The sequence below is a fragment of the Serinus canaria genome, chromosome 7 (assembly GCF_022539315.1).
Source record: "Serinus canaria isolate serCan28SL12 chromosome 7, serCan2020, whole genome shotgun sequence".
NCBI classification, from domain to species: Eukaryota; Metazoa; Chordata; class Aves; order Passeriformes; family Fringillidae; genus Serinus; species Serinus canaria.
The window spans coordinates 3,916,939-3,936,102 of NC_066321.1; the positions used below are offsets into that span (position 1 = coordinate 3,916,939).

The 19,164-nt window shown below is 37.7% G+C and overlaps 1 protein-coding gene across 1 annotated transcript in view; it reads right to left on the bottom strand.

Moving 5' to 3' along the window:
* The window catches only part of ARHGAP15 (Rho GTPase activating protein 15), a 320,557-nt gene that overhangs the window by 132,829 nt on the left and 168,564 nt on the right, over positions 1-19,164 (bottom strand). The window contains exon 9 of the mRNA XM_009087780.4: positions 980-1,102. Within this exon, the coding sequence (XP_009086028.1) occupies positions 980-1,102 (123 nt within the window). The remainder of the gene's footprint in view (positions 1-979; positions 1,103-19,164) is intronic.

A 19,164-nucleotide genomic window follows, 5' to 3' on the forward strand; every position in this document is an offset into this window, starting at 1 on the left:
AAAACATGAGAACTTAATTCATCAAATCTTCTTCTCTCCAGACATGGGCCCAGCTGGTGTTGAACTCTTGTTGCTGCTTTGGCTTATTCTGGCTGGGGTCAATCTCTTGGCTCAGGACAGACAAGTTTAATACACACTAGGAACACCCCTTGCCATTTTTGACACACCACTGGAAAACTCACACTCCAGAGATTGACAGGGGTGGCTGGCAAAATGCCTCTTTCTAGTCAATTTGCATGTGCAGTTGTGGGTTTCACACATAATAATTTGGGAGTGCGTAAATTTTTCAAGCATTATTCCAGACAATATTTAAAAACACAGCTTTACTTGGATGTTAGTGGTCAGAATGCTACTGCCTTCAAGTTAACTACCAGCTTCTCAGTGAAACACTTCTTGGATAAACTAACAAACACGTTTTATCAAAGAAACAATTTTTTAAGAATACGTGAAAGTGATGGCTGACCAGCTTAGCAAGAAATTGGAACAGGAAAAAAAAAACCCCACAGATTCAAAGCTTTTCTTATTCGTTGACATGTATTTCAAATTGTTAAAAATGGATTTTGTTGGTGAGATAGAAAAATAATGAGAGAAGACAGCAGAAAGTCTTTGAACAAATTAGTCAGCACAGCATCTGAGGGTCCTATTTTGGGTTCTTAAAACAAAAAACTATATCCATATTCTCTTCTTGAAAAGCAATGGAGTTGTGCAGCATCTTGATTTGCATTGTTCACGATGTTAAATGGAGGGGCTTTTTCCACTTGCACACCAAAGCAGAAAAACTGCAGGAGCAGTCAGATATCACAGAGGTAGATGAACCATACATTGATTCTTTTTTCTTTATAGTTCACCAGCATGTTATGAGACACAGCAACAAAACCGTATTTAAGGAGTGCTTGTCTAATGTACTGAGTCAAATGTTTTGTTATTTTTTAATTTTTACACCAAAAAAAAAAAAAAAAGAATAGAAGACTGAACACACCTTTAATAAGTCCCTTTTCTTGCAATGTTTTCAAGGAGGGTCTTCGGGAGATGAACTTCTTTAATCTGCTTTTAATTCGGTTTCTGTCATTTGTGTCAGAGGCACTGTAGTTCAGCCTGAAAACTGAAGGAAATCAAGAGGGAAATTTTTAGTGAAATGATATTTCTAAATTAACAGTAAGTTTCTGAGCTATCCTGAGAAAAGAGTGGCCACAACCACCCTGGTAAGACCCCAGTCATGCGGTAGGTCAGCAGCGTGGCTGGTTGGACACTACAACCCATCTGATGAATACTTTTGTGAATAAACACGATGAGTTCACCCTGCGGGTTAGGCGCAGAGCTCGGTTATTTATTGCCCATAAGTATTTGGATGGCGACCAGTTTGCTCATGAAGTGTTCACGAATCCCACAAGTTTCACATGGGTGATTTTTCAGCTCCAGCTCCGGGCTCCGAGTGTGCTACGCACTATTAGCCGTGCACTCCTAGCAATGGGAGAGGATGGATGGTCACACCACCAGAGAAGGACTGAAGTCCCTTGCCAAGATGGATTAAGCGTTATATATATATTTAATGCAGTTATAGAAAACATGGCCGTGTGCCACGAAATGTGTGCAAGACGCATTAATTTATGGAAAGAAAAGTATTCCCGTCCTAATGATTATATTTTATTATATTTAAGCATTTACCAAACTGAGAAACAATTTGAGCACAATTTATTCCTGCTCTGTGTCAAAAAGACATAGAATCCAGCTGCAGAAAATCCCCTGGAGGAGGTTTCAAAGGCATAAATTTAACTTTTTCTCTGCTGAGGTGCTTACAGGGCACCATGATGGCTATCAAAATAGTAAGGAGAAGTTCAGCATGTTCCAGAAGCAGCAGAGATGCCATGGGGAGAACTTTCCTAGAGTTTTCATGAACAAGCTGGTTTTTAAACATTTTTAACACACCACCTGAGACTTGCCATCCTTGAATAACTCTTGCTCAGTGTCCTGAGCTCTGTCACTGTGCCCATTTCTGACTAGTTTAATGAGGCAGCCAGCATGGTGCAGCCTCCCTTGGCAAAGGCCTCCAGCTCAGAGAGGGGCGGCTTCTTCTTTCTTCTGCTTTCCATCTTCTCTTGGAAATCAATTAACCAATTAATCAATCAATCAATCCACCAAAATGCAATATTGTCCACAAGGTGCATTGGCAGGGGCCTGGTCCATTGTCCCTTTGACAGAATCTCTAAAGAGACAATTTTGCTGCAGTTGCAGACATGCTCCCTTCTCTCCCCATGCAGACTGAACCTCCCCTATGATGCAGCAATCTTCAGACAGAGGATCCAAGCAAAGAGAGAGCAAAATTAAATGTATGATCATTACTATCAGACTTTTTTTTTTTTTAAATCAAGGCATTTTGCATTAGTTTTAAACAGACCCAGAACATTTAAAGGTGCACAATTATAAAACAATGGCAAGTTAACATAACTGGTTAAGCAACAGCAACAACCCTGGAATATTGTGGTTTACATTACAAATCTGATTTTAACAGCCAAACTTATAAAATGGTTTACGCTTTGCTGTTGTCAAGGGAGAAAAACTTGCCAAATTGTTCATTTTAAGTAAATAGAACATAGCCAATTAAGGAAAGCAATATTTAAACACATGCCTACAATGATCAGAGCATAGTTTGCTTCTGATTTCACTACTGATTTTAACAGAAGAGTGTTCCATTTTCCCACAGCACTAAAATGACCCCACACATACTTCCACAAACTAGTAATCACACAGGACAAATAAAAGGACACTTTACTGGAAAATACATGGCTTGGTAAAATAATCCATCACTTATGAAAACTGAAATTCACATTTTTTAATCGTAGCATTCCTGGAGAGATGTATCATAGGACATAAAGATTAGCATTCAATTGATGGTTGGTGCTTTTTTAACATTATAGCACAGGACTTTTTGTTCAAAATTGAGCAATCCTTGGCAGGGACAAGCTAAAATTCCAAGTCACTTGGCTGTGCTATAAAAAGAACAACAAATGGATGTTTCTAATTCTGCATCTTAGTGGTACTTTGAAACAGTGAAGTGAGTTGTATTTAGTTTGGGGTCTCTTTTGTTGCTCAGTGTTACTCTGTCCATAGCAATTCACAGCTAGGTTGGCTTTATCCTGGAGCTTCTCAAAGTGATGTAAATGACGCAGGAATGAAAATATACTTTAGGTCCACCATTTGCCTGCCACTTTTCCCATTCTGGGGGCTCTGGGAGTGTTTTATGCCCTCTTTAGCTACTTAAGGTGCTCCAAGTGAAGTACATGTGGTTGTCCTGTGAGGGGTAGGACAGCAGGGTGAACATCCCTCTCTTTAGAAAGACAATTAACCCAACTGGAAGTTTTAGACCCAAAACAGCAATTATGGTGTTAAAACTACATCTAGAGGTAGGAATAATTATTGTCATGGATATCTTTGTATGTACCACATTTTGCTGTATGGCACACAGTTCAAAGCAACAGTTGATGAATTTCTCATTTTATTCTATTAAATACATGTGAGTCACCCAAAAAACCCTCCAAGCCTCACAGAAATTTAAGGGCTTAGATAGCATGTTCCAAAACCAAGCTTAGGCAGAAATATTCATGTTGGGATCTCACTTAGAAATATTCCTTCTCTTGCCAAACAATTCTTCTTGTGATATCCCCACATTAAAATGGCTGTGCTATACCAAATATTTGTTAAAAAAAAAACCAAAAGCAACAACAACAAAAAAACCAACCCCAAAAAAACCCCACAATAGTTATAAAACTCAAAAAGCAAAATAAATACTTTTTTAACACCTTCCTTTCTAAATTTCAGGTTCTGGATTTGGCCAGAAATATCCTCCATGAAGGAGAGTTGGCAAATATTAAACAACATAAAAAAGGAGAAGTCTGATCTATATTCAAAAATAAGACTCTTAAGGACTCAAGTATAAAATAATAATAATTTTTTCTGCTAGTGCAAGTGCAGGCAAGGACACTTCATCAGCCAAAATGTAAGCTGAATATTGTCTGATTTTCATGTTTGGCTGGTAGTAAGTTGAATTCTTAGATCTAGAAAAGCATTTCTGATTATTTTGATACGTCATTAGAGCTCTGTTATTCAACCGGTTAGAAAGGTATGATAGGACAAATGAAATAATGGCAAGATCTTTTCCTCATTTCTCAAGATGTATGAAGTCAAACTAGCTAATCACAATAGGGAAGTGCCATTCAGATTTGGTACAAAACATAAAATAGTATGAACACATTTTTAGGACTAAAAGAAAGAACACATCTTTGGCCCTTATCGTTGGATATCACTTTAATAACATTGGCTGAGATAGAGGGAATCAGTACAAGTTAAATGCTCAGAGAAAAAAACAAACTAACCAAACAAACAGAAAACCACCACCAGAAAACATTGATCAAAAACTGACCTACTGACCTGTACTTTTCTGGCTTGTAAAAATTACCTGAGTCCTTATTCAAATCCAGCCTTAATAACAGCATATACATGTCAGAAGCATAAAAGCAAGATTGAATGCAACACCTTCCAGCGACACAGTTCCACAGAAAATAAAGTTTTGAGATGTACAGATGAATAATTACTTTTAAACATCCTGGATTGTAACCATGATGCAATAAGAATAAATTTACTATTGCTTAATCAGGATTAAGCAGTGACCAACAAATTGCAGGGCTACAAAAGCCTTGCTCCAAGATTTTGGTATGATGACCACTCACAGAAGTAGGTAAGGCTCTGAACTCTTCAGGTCCGGGATAAAAATGTTTATGAGATTACTTCCTGTGAATTTAAGCATGCATCTAGACAACGTATTTCCTGCAGAATATTTTTGCTGGGTGTGATGTTCTGAGCAAAGCCTGGATGATTCAGAGCGTAAAATTTTTTAATATGTCCTAGACTCCATATTTCATTGGCAAGACTTTGTAACTCCCTATAACACAGTCTCAAATTCCTTCCAATGACTTTTATTTCATTCTCAATTTACTGTGCATTTGTACAAAATCTCAGGGGTTTACCTATGATTAATTCCTGCCAGGTACAGTGTATCTGAACACTTCCAACGTGTTGAAAGCATTGGTTTTTGAAGAACTATCCATTAATGACTTTCTGAACTGTGACAATGGATATTGACAGTGCTTGTCAGACTAAAGCACTATTGATTGTCTCACATCATGTGTATTGCAAAACCAATTTCTTTCAAGTACCTCTTCCTAACTGAAATACATTATTATGATGCCTATCTGTTTATTATAACACCCAAAATTACCGTATGTAATTCATTTGGATAGAAAGAGCAGAATGAAGAGCAGCAGTGGGAATGGATAAGGGGTTAAGAGACTTTAATATCTTTGCATTCCTACCTTCTCTTCCATCAGCCTTTATCTCCAGGAAAAAAAAATAACAAAACAATTAGTCTGGACCATCCATATTTTTTTTATTACTCTTCAAAGACATTAAAATTTTGTTAAGTTCTTAGAGAGAGATGAGTTGCAGTGTAATAATAACACCCATAAATGGAGTTAAGGTAATTATTTCCCAATTAATACTAACAATTACAGGCTTGACCATTCAAAATACAGAATACACTGACCAAAATCCTAGCTGGAATCTTCTTAAAATACATATGAACAGATCCTTGTGCTTAGCTCTCATGTCTATTGTCTTAAAATAATCATTTTATGAAGTCCTTGGCAGACTCAGAGCCAGAGTCTTCAGCAACACCTTGCAGGACTGAAACAAAGCTGAGATGGCAAAAGAGGGAGGCAGGAATAGGTCTCTATGACTATAAAGGAAGTGCCAGTCTAACAGCAGTGCTACCACATATGTGTGAAATTATTAATTGGAAGGAATTAATTAGTTAATTAATTAATTTCAAGTAATGAGGATGTTTAATTGCTGAGTGTCTTATATTTCTGAAGAAGCATACCTTAATGTGCAGAGGTGCATGATTATGCTTACATTCTAAAAGACACTGTAATTTAATATATTGACTCATGACTTCAAGTTTTATTAGATACCACTTGAATTGAGAGTTCAACATTTCATCAAATTTTTTTTGGCCTGCAGCAGATGTGGAACTACTGTAGTCCTTTAAGGAAGGAGCAGCATGCATCATCGCCTGTAAAAATTGACAGGTTTTCAACCAGCACCAGAGTTTTGAAAGTGACAAACCCAAGTCCTTCTTCCTTCCTTTTCTTTCTGATGCTCTGGTATGGAGCCAATAAAATCTGCTCTCTAAGGATAAAGAATTCACCTCTCCTTCTTTATTGAGTTAAGGACTTGTGCCAGTCATCCTGTTTTATCCCTTTGTGAAATCCCTGGGTATGTATCTGAATTATACACAGTATAATGAATATTTTTTTTTTTTTGGTAAAAGAGTAGAATGAGAGAGAATGAGGTACACAGTCAGCTTAAAGGCACTAGAAAAACAACTGATGGTGAAAAAATCAGGGCATTGGGCATTGGCTCTGATCATTATTCTTATAAGCTTCAAAATAACAGATTTTATAACTACAGGGCATAGACTCAAAATGTGCAGCATCAGAATGGGTGTCACCTTCCAGGAGAGGCTCAGAAGGTTTTGCTTGATTTGGCACCAAAGGACCCGAAGTCATTCAGGTTTATGGTGCAATAATAGATATTTGCCACAGCAAGTCTATCTACATTTACAGATGTTTATGAAGTAAGCTCAGAAATAAACAATAGGAAAAGGAAAACAGTGATTATATAGCACAAATAATTTTTCTGTAATATGACAGCCTAACAACTTAAGTGCTCAGTAGTGTCATTACACTTTGTGAAATTTGCGTGCATTAGCAGTAAAGATTCAATAAAATGGCTGTATAATTCATATTTTGCATCATGCTCTTATGCTTATAAAATAAAAAAAATTGTCCCCCTCTAATAATAAATGGAAATAAATTAATAGCATGTTAAACATCACTACACATTTACATTGTAAAATAAAAATGCCACTCCTCACACAGCTTTTCTTAGTGGTATTTGTGCCATAAATGTTTAGAAATGTAAGCAATATTTCTGAGTATATATTGGATTTATAAACACAGATCATACCAGACACCTTCCTTCAATAAAATTAATAATGATTTTTTTAGAAAATGAAAATGAAATAGGCCAAATCTATCTGGATTTCAGTTGTGCATTTGATATGATGCCAAATAGGAAATGATTAGTTAAACTAGAGAAGATGTAGAGAACTAAAACAATAACTGTGAAGTGACTAAATAAGGTATTAAAATGAGCTTTGTTGAAAGAACTACTGAATTGCAGGGAAGTTACCAGTGGAAGTCCTGAAATATTCTTGGAACTGGTCTTTGAGTTTTCATCAAAGACTTCAGCAGGAAAAGTAGCAATTAAAAAAATGCTTGTTGACTCAAGGCTGGAAGCATAATCAATTGAGACAAGAGTTTGGGATATCAGGCAAAAACTTGGTGACTTTGAGACTGGAAACAGGAGTAACTGGATTAGAACTGTGCACAGCATGGTTAGAGAAGGATTGGAATTATGGAATCATGGAGTCATGAAGGTGGGAGAAGACCTCTAAGAACATCAAGTCCAACTCTTCCTCGGCACTTCCAAGCCCACCACTAACCCATGCCCTCAAGTGCCACACCCACACATCTTTCCAACATTTCCAGGGATCATGACTCAACCACTACCCTGGGCAGCCTATTTCAGTACCCAACCAACAAATCCAAAATATTTAATTTAAATTAATGAAAAATAATCCCCTCTCATGAGTGTATAACCATGGACACATATGTGAGGTGGAAATTCCTGGGATAGAGGTGCAGGCAGCAGCAGTGAGAAGCACCAAGAGGCTGCTGAGATTTTGGAAGGAGACAGGGAGCTTGGCATGTTTGGCCAGCTGGAAAGTGGCTGGGAAGAGCTGGGATTGTTCTCTATAAATTTGCTGGTGGGGGTGGGAAAAGGAGCAGGAGAGGAGAAGAGGATAGCAGGGAGGGAGAAGAGCTGTTTTAACTGGAGAACAATGTTGGCATGAGAATAGATGAGTATAAACTGGCCATAATATGAAGTTCTAAACCACCCTTTTAAAGAAGTGGTGGTGGCAAATAAGACTAAAAGAATTTAAGATGCAGCTTAATAAATTTATGTATGAGGACACAGAACACTGTACCTTGTGACAGGAGAGACTGGACTAGATCACCCAGGACTTGCCAAGCCTTTCTTTCCACAATTTTTTCTGTTATTGTCACAATATTAGAAGCACTGTTATACAAACTTAACTCGAATATAAAAACCACAATGCCAGAAATCAATTAATTCATTTTATTCATACAGTATGACCAGTTTATGTTCATCTAATGTAAAACATGTGGGGCTTGGATGAAATCTGCTACAGCACACAGAGTATTTAGAGCCTAGGAAGAGAGAGCACAATGTACTTGGGAAGGGGAAACTGGTCTGCCCAAGCTCATCTGAGGGATTAGGGCTCTTGAAACAACCTCTTTGCAAAACATTCCCAGGAGAATGCTCAATGGATGGCTAGGAATTGGAGAGTGGTCCTTGCCCTTGCCAAACTGGGTGAATCAGTGTTTGCAGCCACACAGTCCTATCCCACTCAAAAAATGTGACAGTTACTGAGAAAAAGAACTGCAATATTTGAGTTAATGACTTTTGAAGCTGACATATACTGTATAAAATATTATTTAAGAAGACTTCACAAAACAAAAAAGGAATCTGTCGTGCAATCCCATGCAATTGGAGGTTGAGGAAGACAGAGCAAGACACTGTAGACTATTTCCAGATTAAGTTAAACAAGTAATTTACAATAAATAATGCATTCAGGGGCTTATGGAATATGGAGTTCTGTTTGCTTTCTTCTGTTGTGAAATATATGCAAATAACTTTCAAGTCTTTAAACTTGCCTCCTGAGTTAATCTGAAAAAAACCTTTTCAACCTTTTGCAAATATTATGAATAGTCATCACTTCCACCAAACTGCTCAGGCAAAAGGACAAGAAAATGCTATGGTTCCATTTTCTAGCAGGAGCACTGGACAGATTTACACCAAAAGAAAACCCTTTTGGGGGGCTGGGTTCTAGTAGGCCTGTGGAAATTTTACCTTAAAAACATACATGTAATTCTGTCTTATGCATTTTGAAGCAAATTAATTATCTGTAGAGAACAAGGGAGTCTTGTATTTATATCAGCCTTGTTAAGAATTATACAAATGTTTCATATATTGAAATTTTGACATGTGCTTGGATACCGTGTTGAGCCTCTAATTCAGATCCAGTTTTTGGGACCCTTCCAGAAAGAATATCCTACCAAGGAATTTACTTTTTCTTGAAACGTTTATCAATTATGTTTCATTCTTCTAAATTTTAAAAGTAAATTATTTAACATTTAATTATATTCCCATTGTACTCAGTCTCTGATTATACTCATAACCCTATATTTTTTGACGCACAATGAACTTCTAGTGTTTCTTATACAATAAAGGACAGAATTAATTCACAGTGCCTCAGTTATGAAACCAACATGCTCAAACTGTTTATTTCCAATGAAAAACAGTAGTGACATTCAGCTCTATATTTGCTGTTTCAAACCACAAGTTCCAGCACATTTTTCTCTTTTAAACAGCAAGTTTAGCACTTTGCAGTGACTGTAGATGTGGTAGTTTATGAAGGAGAAAGGCACACCCATTATCTTTAAGTAATCAAAAAAATATCTAGCCAGAGATCTGAAATCCATTTGCTGTTCTCTGTCAACTATACCTTATCAAATTATCCCTACCTCAATTATATCATTAGAGAAAGAACAACAACAAAAGTTCCCCCATGAGCTCATTTGTAAAAGGAGCACGTCGACAGATTTTAGAACTCCCTTTACTTCTTACTTCAAGTGAAAATTCTGGTAAGAATCTCCAATAGCTATGTTCACATAAATATAAACCTTAGACAGTCGCTCTCAAGCCATCAACTAAATGTTATTTTTAAATAGAAATTATTTCCATTTGCTAAAACACAACTGACCTACAGACTTTTGAGCAGTTGCAGCTCTTTGCTCAGGTAGTGTCCATGTGAGGACACTGGAAAAGCTTCCTTAAAGGTGATTTAGGATCAGCATAAAAAAACAAACAAACAAACAAACAAAAACAACAACAACAACAAAAAAAAAAACCACAATGAGGACCTTAAGCAGGCTACAGGCTTTTTTGTGAGGCTACAGGTTTTTTTTGGTGAGGCTACCTTACAGAGGCTGTGAGTGGAGAAGGGGCCTTGTGAGATGTGCTTGTGGGTCAGCCCCCTGTTGGACTGAGACAGGGGGAATTACAGGAGGAAAAGGAAAGTCCAGAAAGGAGCTGCTGGGTTATTTAGCCATGTATTTTGTGGCTGGGACCCCAAGTCTGCCTGGCCCTTGTGCAGGGGCTCAGAGAGGGACACCTCCCTCTGATGCTGCTGGGCATGTGGTGACATTTAGTACTTGATCTAGTCTCCAGAACAGCTGCACTGGAACAAGCTGCTTGAGCAGGCAAATAGTTACTAATTATCAGGCTATTTTCCTGAAATAAAATCAGGCCAGCCATCACAACAACCCTGAGACTCTTCAATCAGCTACTTGTGGGGTTTTCGTGGGTGCACTGACTCTCTGTTTGACCAGCCATGGTCAAAATTCAGGCAAAATGTCAAAAAGAGCCAATAGAAGACTGTTTTAGCTTTAAAATTAATGTTCCAGCTGACAAACTGTGCAGGGGCTTAACCTACTTTAGAACATATTTAATAGCATAATTTAGCCTCAAAAAAGAAAAGCAAAATAACTAATGATGGACAAATTTAGGGGTCAAATCTAGTTCAGATAAACATTCAAAAGTTCAGATGTTTAACCAAACCTTATCTTGTCCATGAAAAGCCTCAAACTGAAGGGCTCTATCAAATGTAAGCAAAGTACAGGAGGTTGTGGAAACTTTTCCTCACAGAGGGAAAACTATTATCAGAAACCTGCACCTTATTGCAGCACTCACGTGCAAGGCAGTTAAGCATCAAAGTGAAAGCAAAACATTTCAGAAAACTGCTCCATGGTCACAGTAATATTTGGTTGAAATCCAATACAGAGAAAAGAAAATAATATGAAGGGGAAAGATAATACAAATGCAATTAGACTATCAACCAATAAAACTTGATAGCTGAAACCTTCCAAGCTTAGAGAGAATAAGGAAACGGGAGATCAGAGGACTCTGCCTTTTGAAGTCTTGCTGTCCAGATCCTGGGGACCATTATCCAGCTGAGTATTTTAAAGACATTATGAATATTCTGACACAGAATTAGAAAGCTTTATTACTGTGACTGACCTGTAACTTGAGCAGGGACAGCTAGAAATGAATTCCAAATAAACAATTGTTTGGAAAAGGTGAATTCTGCTAACTTAGCTTTCTGGGTTACAACTCACCAGTTAAAAAACTTGTTTTCAAACAGCATTCTCCTTGTGGGTTATTGGTAACAGAAAGTATAATTTTAATGGATCCTCTCCATCCTCACATTCTCCAAATACAAACAATTTTTAAAAATCTCTATTAGAAAAGAAAAGACTGCTGTTCTGCCTTGCCTGCCACTGGTTCCCACTCAGCAGGCAATATCTGCTACAGTATCCCAAAAGAAACCAAATTCAGACAAGAGATGCACCAAACTACCGAGTTTCAGGATCCTTTCTTTCCTTTTCCCCATGTCACCATGTTTTAATCATCGTCTTTTCTTAAGTCTGTCCCTCACCTTTTCTTCTGCCTCCATCCCTCCAGTGAAAATAGAAAAAAATTGCTTTCTCATAGTTGAACCCCAAATTCAAATCATCAGATGTCAAAACAAAAGATACTTTAAACCAGACATCGAATGTCTGTTCAGAAATGACTGTGTGATTTGCATTAGGAGCAAAGTTAAAGCAATAAATCAAGTATTCAACTGCTTGTAATTGTGCCTTAATATCAGTTCTACCCTTGATCCATCATACTGAGTGATCAGATAACACAGTATAATAATCCAGGTGTTTCAGTTTTTTCATTATTTATTCATTATTTTTAGTGCTATCTTTTGATTCTCATTCAAGCACATCAACTGAAATTTCTTCTTTCAGAAGAAGAAAGGAAGGTAGGAGCACTATAACACCCTTAAATAATAATCTTTAATTTTAAATAGAAAGGAAGAGGTTATTACATGTGTTTTCACACAAATAGATACATATACAAAGATTATCTTTGCAGGAACTCCTGAACTTCTAGGAAACCATAGAAATGAGACTTAGAGTTTAAGTGAATATAGCTGTGGCTAGGATAGAAGACAGTCAAAAGTGATCCTGAGGTCATCACCTGCACTGCCTAATTTTTAGTCACCTTTCTGGTTCTTCCAGTATCATTTCTCAAAGGAAAACCTGTGCTGCTCAGGAGCCAGTTGAAAAACAGAAAAATAGAGATTCACCTGATAAAAACAGAAAAAAAAAAGCCCTTTTCTGAGTAGGTCACAGCCAGTCTGTCCTAAAAAGAGTGAGCATCAAGTGGTGTGGATCAAACCATGAGTTCCTGCCCCTTGAATAAGTCTTTCATTACAGAAAGCCACCAAGAAAAAGGCTGTCTTTCCCTGTTCTGTAAGTTGGTGCCCCAAATTCTGCTCAATGGCAAATCATCCAACGTACACCTGGCTGCCCTCCCGCTCTGCCCTGCCCACATCTGGCCACCTTCCCTTGGCCCCGAGTCCTGGGACTGAAGAATAACCTTCCTCAGCAAAAGTGACTATAAAATGTACTGCCACTATGTCATTGCAAAATATATTAACTGTAAAGCTTTCTTTAGTAGGGATTCATACCTGTATGCTTTTAAAATTAGTTCTGTGTTTTGTATAAAGTGTCTTCATGAATTTCAGGATAAGTACATTAGAATCCTTTTTGGTCTCCAAAGGGCTTTTTTTCAAATGTATCTGCACTGGAGTATTTTAAATGTTTTAATTTTGTGTATTTTAAATGTGTTTGCAAAGATTTGCTCAGTTTTATAAGAATGTCACTTCTTTGCTTAAATTGAACACCTTAAAAATTAATAACAAAAACTGTTATCACGTGTAGGGACATATTTTATGTGCTATGAAAAGGCTTAAGGCAGGTTTGCTCTTTAGTTTTCATAATGAATGCACTGGATGAAAGAGATTAAAGGACAGCAAAATCTACCTGTCCTGGTTGTTTACTTTTAATGTCTAAAAAAGTGGCAGTGAAAAAGATAAATACAATCCCTATGCTGCATCAGGTGAACCATTTCCACATGTGAGACTGAATTCTGCTTTCCAAGTCTGTGGGAAGACCTAAACTTGAATATCAGTGCAAAAAACACTGACTGAAAGGGACAGAGATTCACAAAAGAGTTATTTGAGATGATCAGAAAAAGAAAAGCAGCGCTCTGTCATAGGAAAGACTACAAAATTTTGGCTGGCCTAGTTAACAGCCCAAGCAGGAGGTGGTACACCTGAGGTAGAACTGCTGCAAATGAGGAGCAGGCTGAATGCTGCCACAAGAACAAAATTGCACCACAAGTCCATTTAGGCTGAAAATTAGAGTGCTTTCAGCTTGAAAACTGAAGTTTTGGAACATTTTTCCAGCCTGAGCTGAGGGGCAAAAGCATTACTACTGAATTTCATTAATTATGAAAGGAATCAAATGAGGTAGTTGTTTTCAAGGGCTGGGGAATTGATTCAATGCTACAAAAAGTCTGTCTGAGGCAGATAATGCTGTGTTACACTTTTCAATAACAGCAACGCAAGTGAATTCCTCTTGGGTGAATCCTGGGCGCACTTAAGACAATGGCCAATGGAATTAATTAAATGGAGCCAAATATCCTCGGTGGTGAGGGGAGCTGCTCATATGTCATAGCTCTCTCTTCAGCATCAATATTTAAAGCCAGCTAGTTGGAACCTTTTACTTAATTGAGAAACAACAGCATTTAACCCTTCAGTGATGTTCCACCCTGTGGCTTTCAGAGGCAGGATCTGTTTACCCGGCTCGTCAGCAGGCAGCTGGTGGAGCAAAGAGGAGACCCTACAAAACACATTCCTTTTAAATTCCATTAATATGCCCTGTCCTGGAGAGAGTACCATTAAGTTGGTGTTTAAATATTTGGGATTTGCTGTCGCAATTTAAATTAGATAGATCCTTCTAGCTAGAAGGTCCAAATATATAAGTGATTTCACCACAGGGAAAAAGGTGAGTCTGGAAAGTAGGTATTCCTGTCTAGAGCCTGACGTACAGTCTCTCTAACTGAGCTTAATTTAGACTTTTATAACCTAAAAACCTCCTTATTTCTATCACATTCCTCCTAAAATACCATGAGGATTGCATCTAGATTAGTTAGAAATAATAGTGAAACCTCAGGTTACAGCACAGTGAAAGAATCATTTTTCTGGCTGCACCTTCCAATAGCAGTACTTATTTCGATAAATACCATGAAAGGTTCAAAATTATGTTTAAAGGAGTGAGGGACTGGACTGGCTCATCCTGAATAACAAAGTTCATCAAGTCCTGCCCACTTGCTCTAGTTCTGACCTCTCTCCAAAGACTGCACTTTAAAATATTCCCTGCTGCAGTGAGAACGCCTCCATCTATTTAGGTGCTATCTGTTGTCAGCCTCTTATTCCTTCCCTGAGGAGGAAAAGTTATGGAGATGCAAAAACTGGAGATCTACTGACACATGGTGATGGAAGGTTAAGCAGAGGTAGCTGTCTGCATAGTGGGCTGTTTGCAACTACAAAAACTGTGGCATTTTGCACGATCTACATCAAAAAGTAGTTTTGGTAGTTAGTGCAAGGGAAGATCTACGGGTTCTGGAACTAAGAGACCAAAGCAGTCACTTCCAAGCCTAACTACATGTTGGGTAGTTAGGCTTGGAAGTGCCAGAGTCAGAATAGATTCCTCATTGCAGGAGTCTACCTCACTTGTAGTGCATGGAAAAAAGCCCAGCTGCTTGGCTCCAATAATGCCTAAAATCTCATTATTTGTTTGTGATTGCTTTTTCTGAAGCAAGTGTGTGTCTGAAAAAAAAACAAAAACCAAACCACTGCAATTTTTCCAAAATGTAGTTGTCTTAAGGGCTGTGTCAGTATCTGTGGATCAGCAAGAAAAGACTTAAAGCAGTCATGATACCCAGTCTCTACTTGCCTCCATATCAAATCCATCTAGAGTGCACATGCAGGAGTTTATTTTCTTAAGAAAAATACATGGTGTCTCTCTCTTCTTTGGAACAAAGAAGAAATATGGATTTGTAACCTTTCCCTTTTCTTTCTTTAAAATTAAGTCCTTCAATAGTGTTTTGAACAAACCTGAAGAGATTTTAAGACAGACATTTTGTATTATAATATTCCCCTGGGTCGTATGTATGATCGTCTTTACTAAAGCTCCTTTCAGTCCCAGTTGAATAAATATGCATTTTGTTTCACTAATCTTGAAACAACAGGAATAAAGTTTACCCAGGTCTTTTATACCTCAGAGAACAAAACAAATACTACAAATCTTTAGAGAGAAAGGATATACAAAAGGGCTTGAGGTGAATGTTTCAAAGCAAATACTCTTTAAACGATGTGCAAATTATTTCAGCACTTGAACATGATTTATGAAAGGGGATTAGTCCACTGAAACAAGAACCGAGTTTAAACTGTTGGGTTTCAAAGTCAAGGATGAGAAGTGCTCGCTGGAAAAGGCAGAAGAAACTGGATAGTAATCTATAGCGAGGATTTCTGATTGATTTTCTTTAACTAACTCAATCCTACATTAGCTATCGCTGTCATTCATACTTAACTGCGGTGGGCAGCATAAAATACCTTCTTTTATGATATAAATCCCCATAAAAATGAAGTATGCAATGGTGATAATTAAGTAATAATGAGGTAATTAATAACTCAGTGACTAGCTCTCTATTTACTAGTATGCCCCATAAATGAGCACGAGAAGTGTGAAACAATTAAAGATTATCCAAGCTCAAACAGATAACTTTTCCAGGGAGTTGTGTGTCAGTGAGCAGACCAATGAGTCACAGGTCACATCTATAATAATACATTATATTATATTATAATATTCCCACATACTCTTCACGTAATGGGTTAGAGCTACTCTTAAATACTATAAAAATGATCACTTTTATGTAATTGTAAAGATTAATAAGTGAGCTAACTTCTCATGGTTCTATAATGACCCTGCTGTTCTAGTAGGTAAAGGAAAATTTAATGATCCTGCTCAGATATGATTAATATCTAACTTTTTCCTGGCTAAAAATCTGGACTTGGTTCAATAAAAATGAATTAAGTGAACATGCATGGGTTTCCCTGCCAAATGTTTATATGGAAGTTGGATATGCCCAATTTAAAAATATGCTTTTTCAACCCAAATAGTAAACTCTGGAAGGATTTTGGAGAGTGAAGTAGAAATAAAACAAAGGATTAAGGAAACATTATATTATAATTGATGGAAACAGGATATTCAAATTCAGGAAAAAATGTAATTTTTTAGGACTAGTCACAGCCAGTTGTGATTTTGAGTGCAACATAATCTTCTATTATCAGTAGAAGTGACACAATTTGTTTCTCAATTTGGCATGTTTTGTTTCCCACATGCCAATATTATTACTTCTTTGTTGCTGAATCAGTATTTTCCTAAGCTTTAGGAAGAGAGCATACCTATACTTAATGTAGCAGAGAAACATAAGACTACAAATATGTAAAAAAATGTTTAGTCCCTGCAGTCCAGATGAGTGATTCCACTCTGCAAACCCAGCATGTTGCATTTTCTTTTCCTGCTTTTTGTTTTAGTGCCTGAAGCTGAGTGCATTCTTGTTGATGCAATAAAAATAAATGCCACAAACATACGAGATGCAGAGTGACAAAATTAACATTGCAGTAGGAAACTGCATATTTGCAGCTAGTTTTCATTTTGCTTTCTGTTTTAATTGTTGCCATTGGTAATGCTGCACTAATATACATTATTGCTTTATGTTTCTTGGCTTTATTAAAAGTAATAAAACTGACCTATACATAACATTAACATTGTAATATAATAATAGTCCCTAAATAACATCATTTGGCTTTGAACTCCACATTTAGCTGAAATAAATGGGCCAGGAAGGGGAAAGAATTCAGACCTCATCAGAAATAACAAAGAAATGGAGTGATTTCCAACTTCTGTGGCTCTAATTAGAATCATGAAGGTTGGAAAAGACCTCTAAGATCACTGAGTCCAACTGTCAGCCCAGTGCCACCATGGTGTTTGCCACCAAACCACATCCTCAAGGGCCATACCCACACCTTTTTGGATCACTTCCAGTGATGGTGACTCAACCAGTGTCCTGGGCAATCTGTGAATGAACCCCCTTTTCAAAGAGGTGTGGATGAAGGATTAAATGAGCTACCACAGAATCCAGCCCTCAATCAGCTGGGCTGGGCCAGTGAAGCCTCTTTCTCCATCCCAAGATATGGTCTCCCAACCTTCCATCCCCTTCATGTGTTGGAGAGGAAAACAGAAAGCTCCCACAGCTCCTCTCAGCAGCCTGTAATTGCAGTGCCTTTTTCTAGGATGTATACTGATGTTTTTGAGAAATAAATTTCTGTCTTTCTCCCCCCCCCCTTCTGTTATTACACAGCCAAAACCATGCAAATCCCTGTGTTGGTGCCCTGGTGCCTATCCTCTGCCTCCTCAGAGAAAAAACAGCCTCAGACAGGAGGTTTTTGCCACAGAAATTCCCAGTCCTGTGCAGGGACAGACCTTGAAGCCACAAACAAGTCCTTGGAGGAAGATTTTGACAGGGAAGGACCAAGTGGAGCATGTGAAGCCAGGAAATTTTCAAGCTCCACCAAATTCCCCATTTCTTCCACCATGTCCATTAAATGACCAAAGTGAGTTTCTGCTGCTGTTTTTTCCCCTCACACTCACTGCACAGACTTAGTTATTTAACAAACTGCCTTCAGAAAGGATTCCAGATGCTTTAGTAATTAACGAGGGATAAATACACACCATGCTCAAGTTTCAAAATTCAGCCTTCTGAAGAAAAGTGAATGAAACAAGAAAAGCAATTTTTGGCAATTTTAAATCACACAGTCCATGGTTCAATCCTAAGGATTATAAACTCCAGAATTTACCTGTCTTTTAAGAAACTAAAGCAGACTTCAATGCCCAGATAACTTGTAGCAAAAATCTATGATGGCAAATTGAAATTAAGACCCAGAAGTTTTGGGGTTTTTTTCCCTTGATTTAAAAGATGCTAGGAGGTATATTCCCAGACACCGCCACAAGGCCATTCCCTAGGGAAGCATGCAAAGGCTGTGGCATCCCAAGGGTAAAGCATCACCCTGTTGGACTAAAAGACCCATCACTCTGCTGAGAGTCCAAGAGGAATTTAGGTAAGGAAAGTATCATTGTTTGAGTTGGCTGGTGGCCAGGGTGCTGGGGCTAAAACCCTGATCCTTACAGAGAGTGGAAAGGAATCCCAAGCCTGCTGTTTAATATGCATGACATGTTGGCTTTGCTGTCAACTTTTCCTTCCACCCCCTGCCTTTGTCCACTTTTTTCCACCTGTTGCAACTCGTCCTTATTGGGGCTGAGAGCTGGAATTGTCTTACTTTGGTATCACATTGTGTCTGGCACAATGACGCCTGGGGTCTCTGACGGCTCTTAGTGAGACACTGAAATGACCATGAATAGCAATAACCCTGCCACAACTCACCAAGATGTTTCTTTTCACACACATATATTTTTTAAAATTCTTAATGCTGGAGTTGTGGCACCTCCAGCTAGAATTCAAACATGGAGGAGATTTTCCAGTCTGCATGACTAACCACCGGGTTTCAAGTAAAGTGTTCTTGAAGATAAGGAAAAAATATGCGAGTAGAAACAATAAAAATAATGCAATTCAATCTTATCAATTCAGGCAGTTCCAGCTTTTATGTGGCAAACAAGGAGATCAAATTGCATTTATCTAATATCACAGATTTTTTTTTAAATGTCTAAAATATTTCATTATTTTGCTTTGGCAACCTAAAGCTGAGGAACAGATTACTGTTCCCACTACATAAGGAAATAACTGACAACAATTAGTATTTATTCTTGTTGCTTTTGTAATAAAAATAGAATTCCATCACTTTCAAGGAAACCTAAAATATTAATA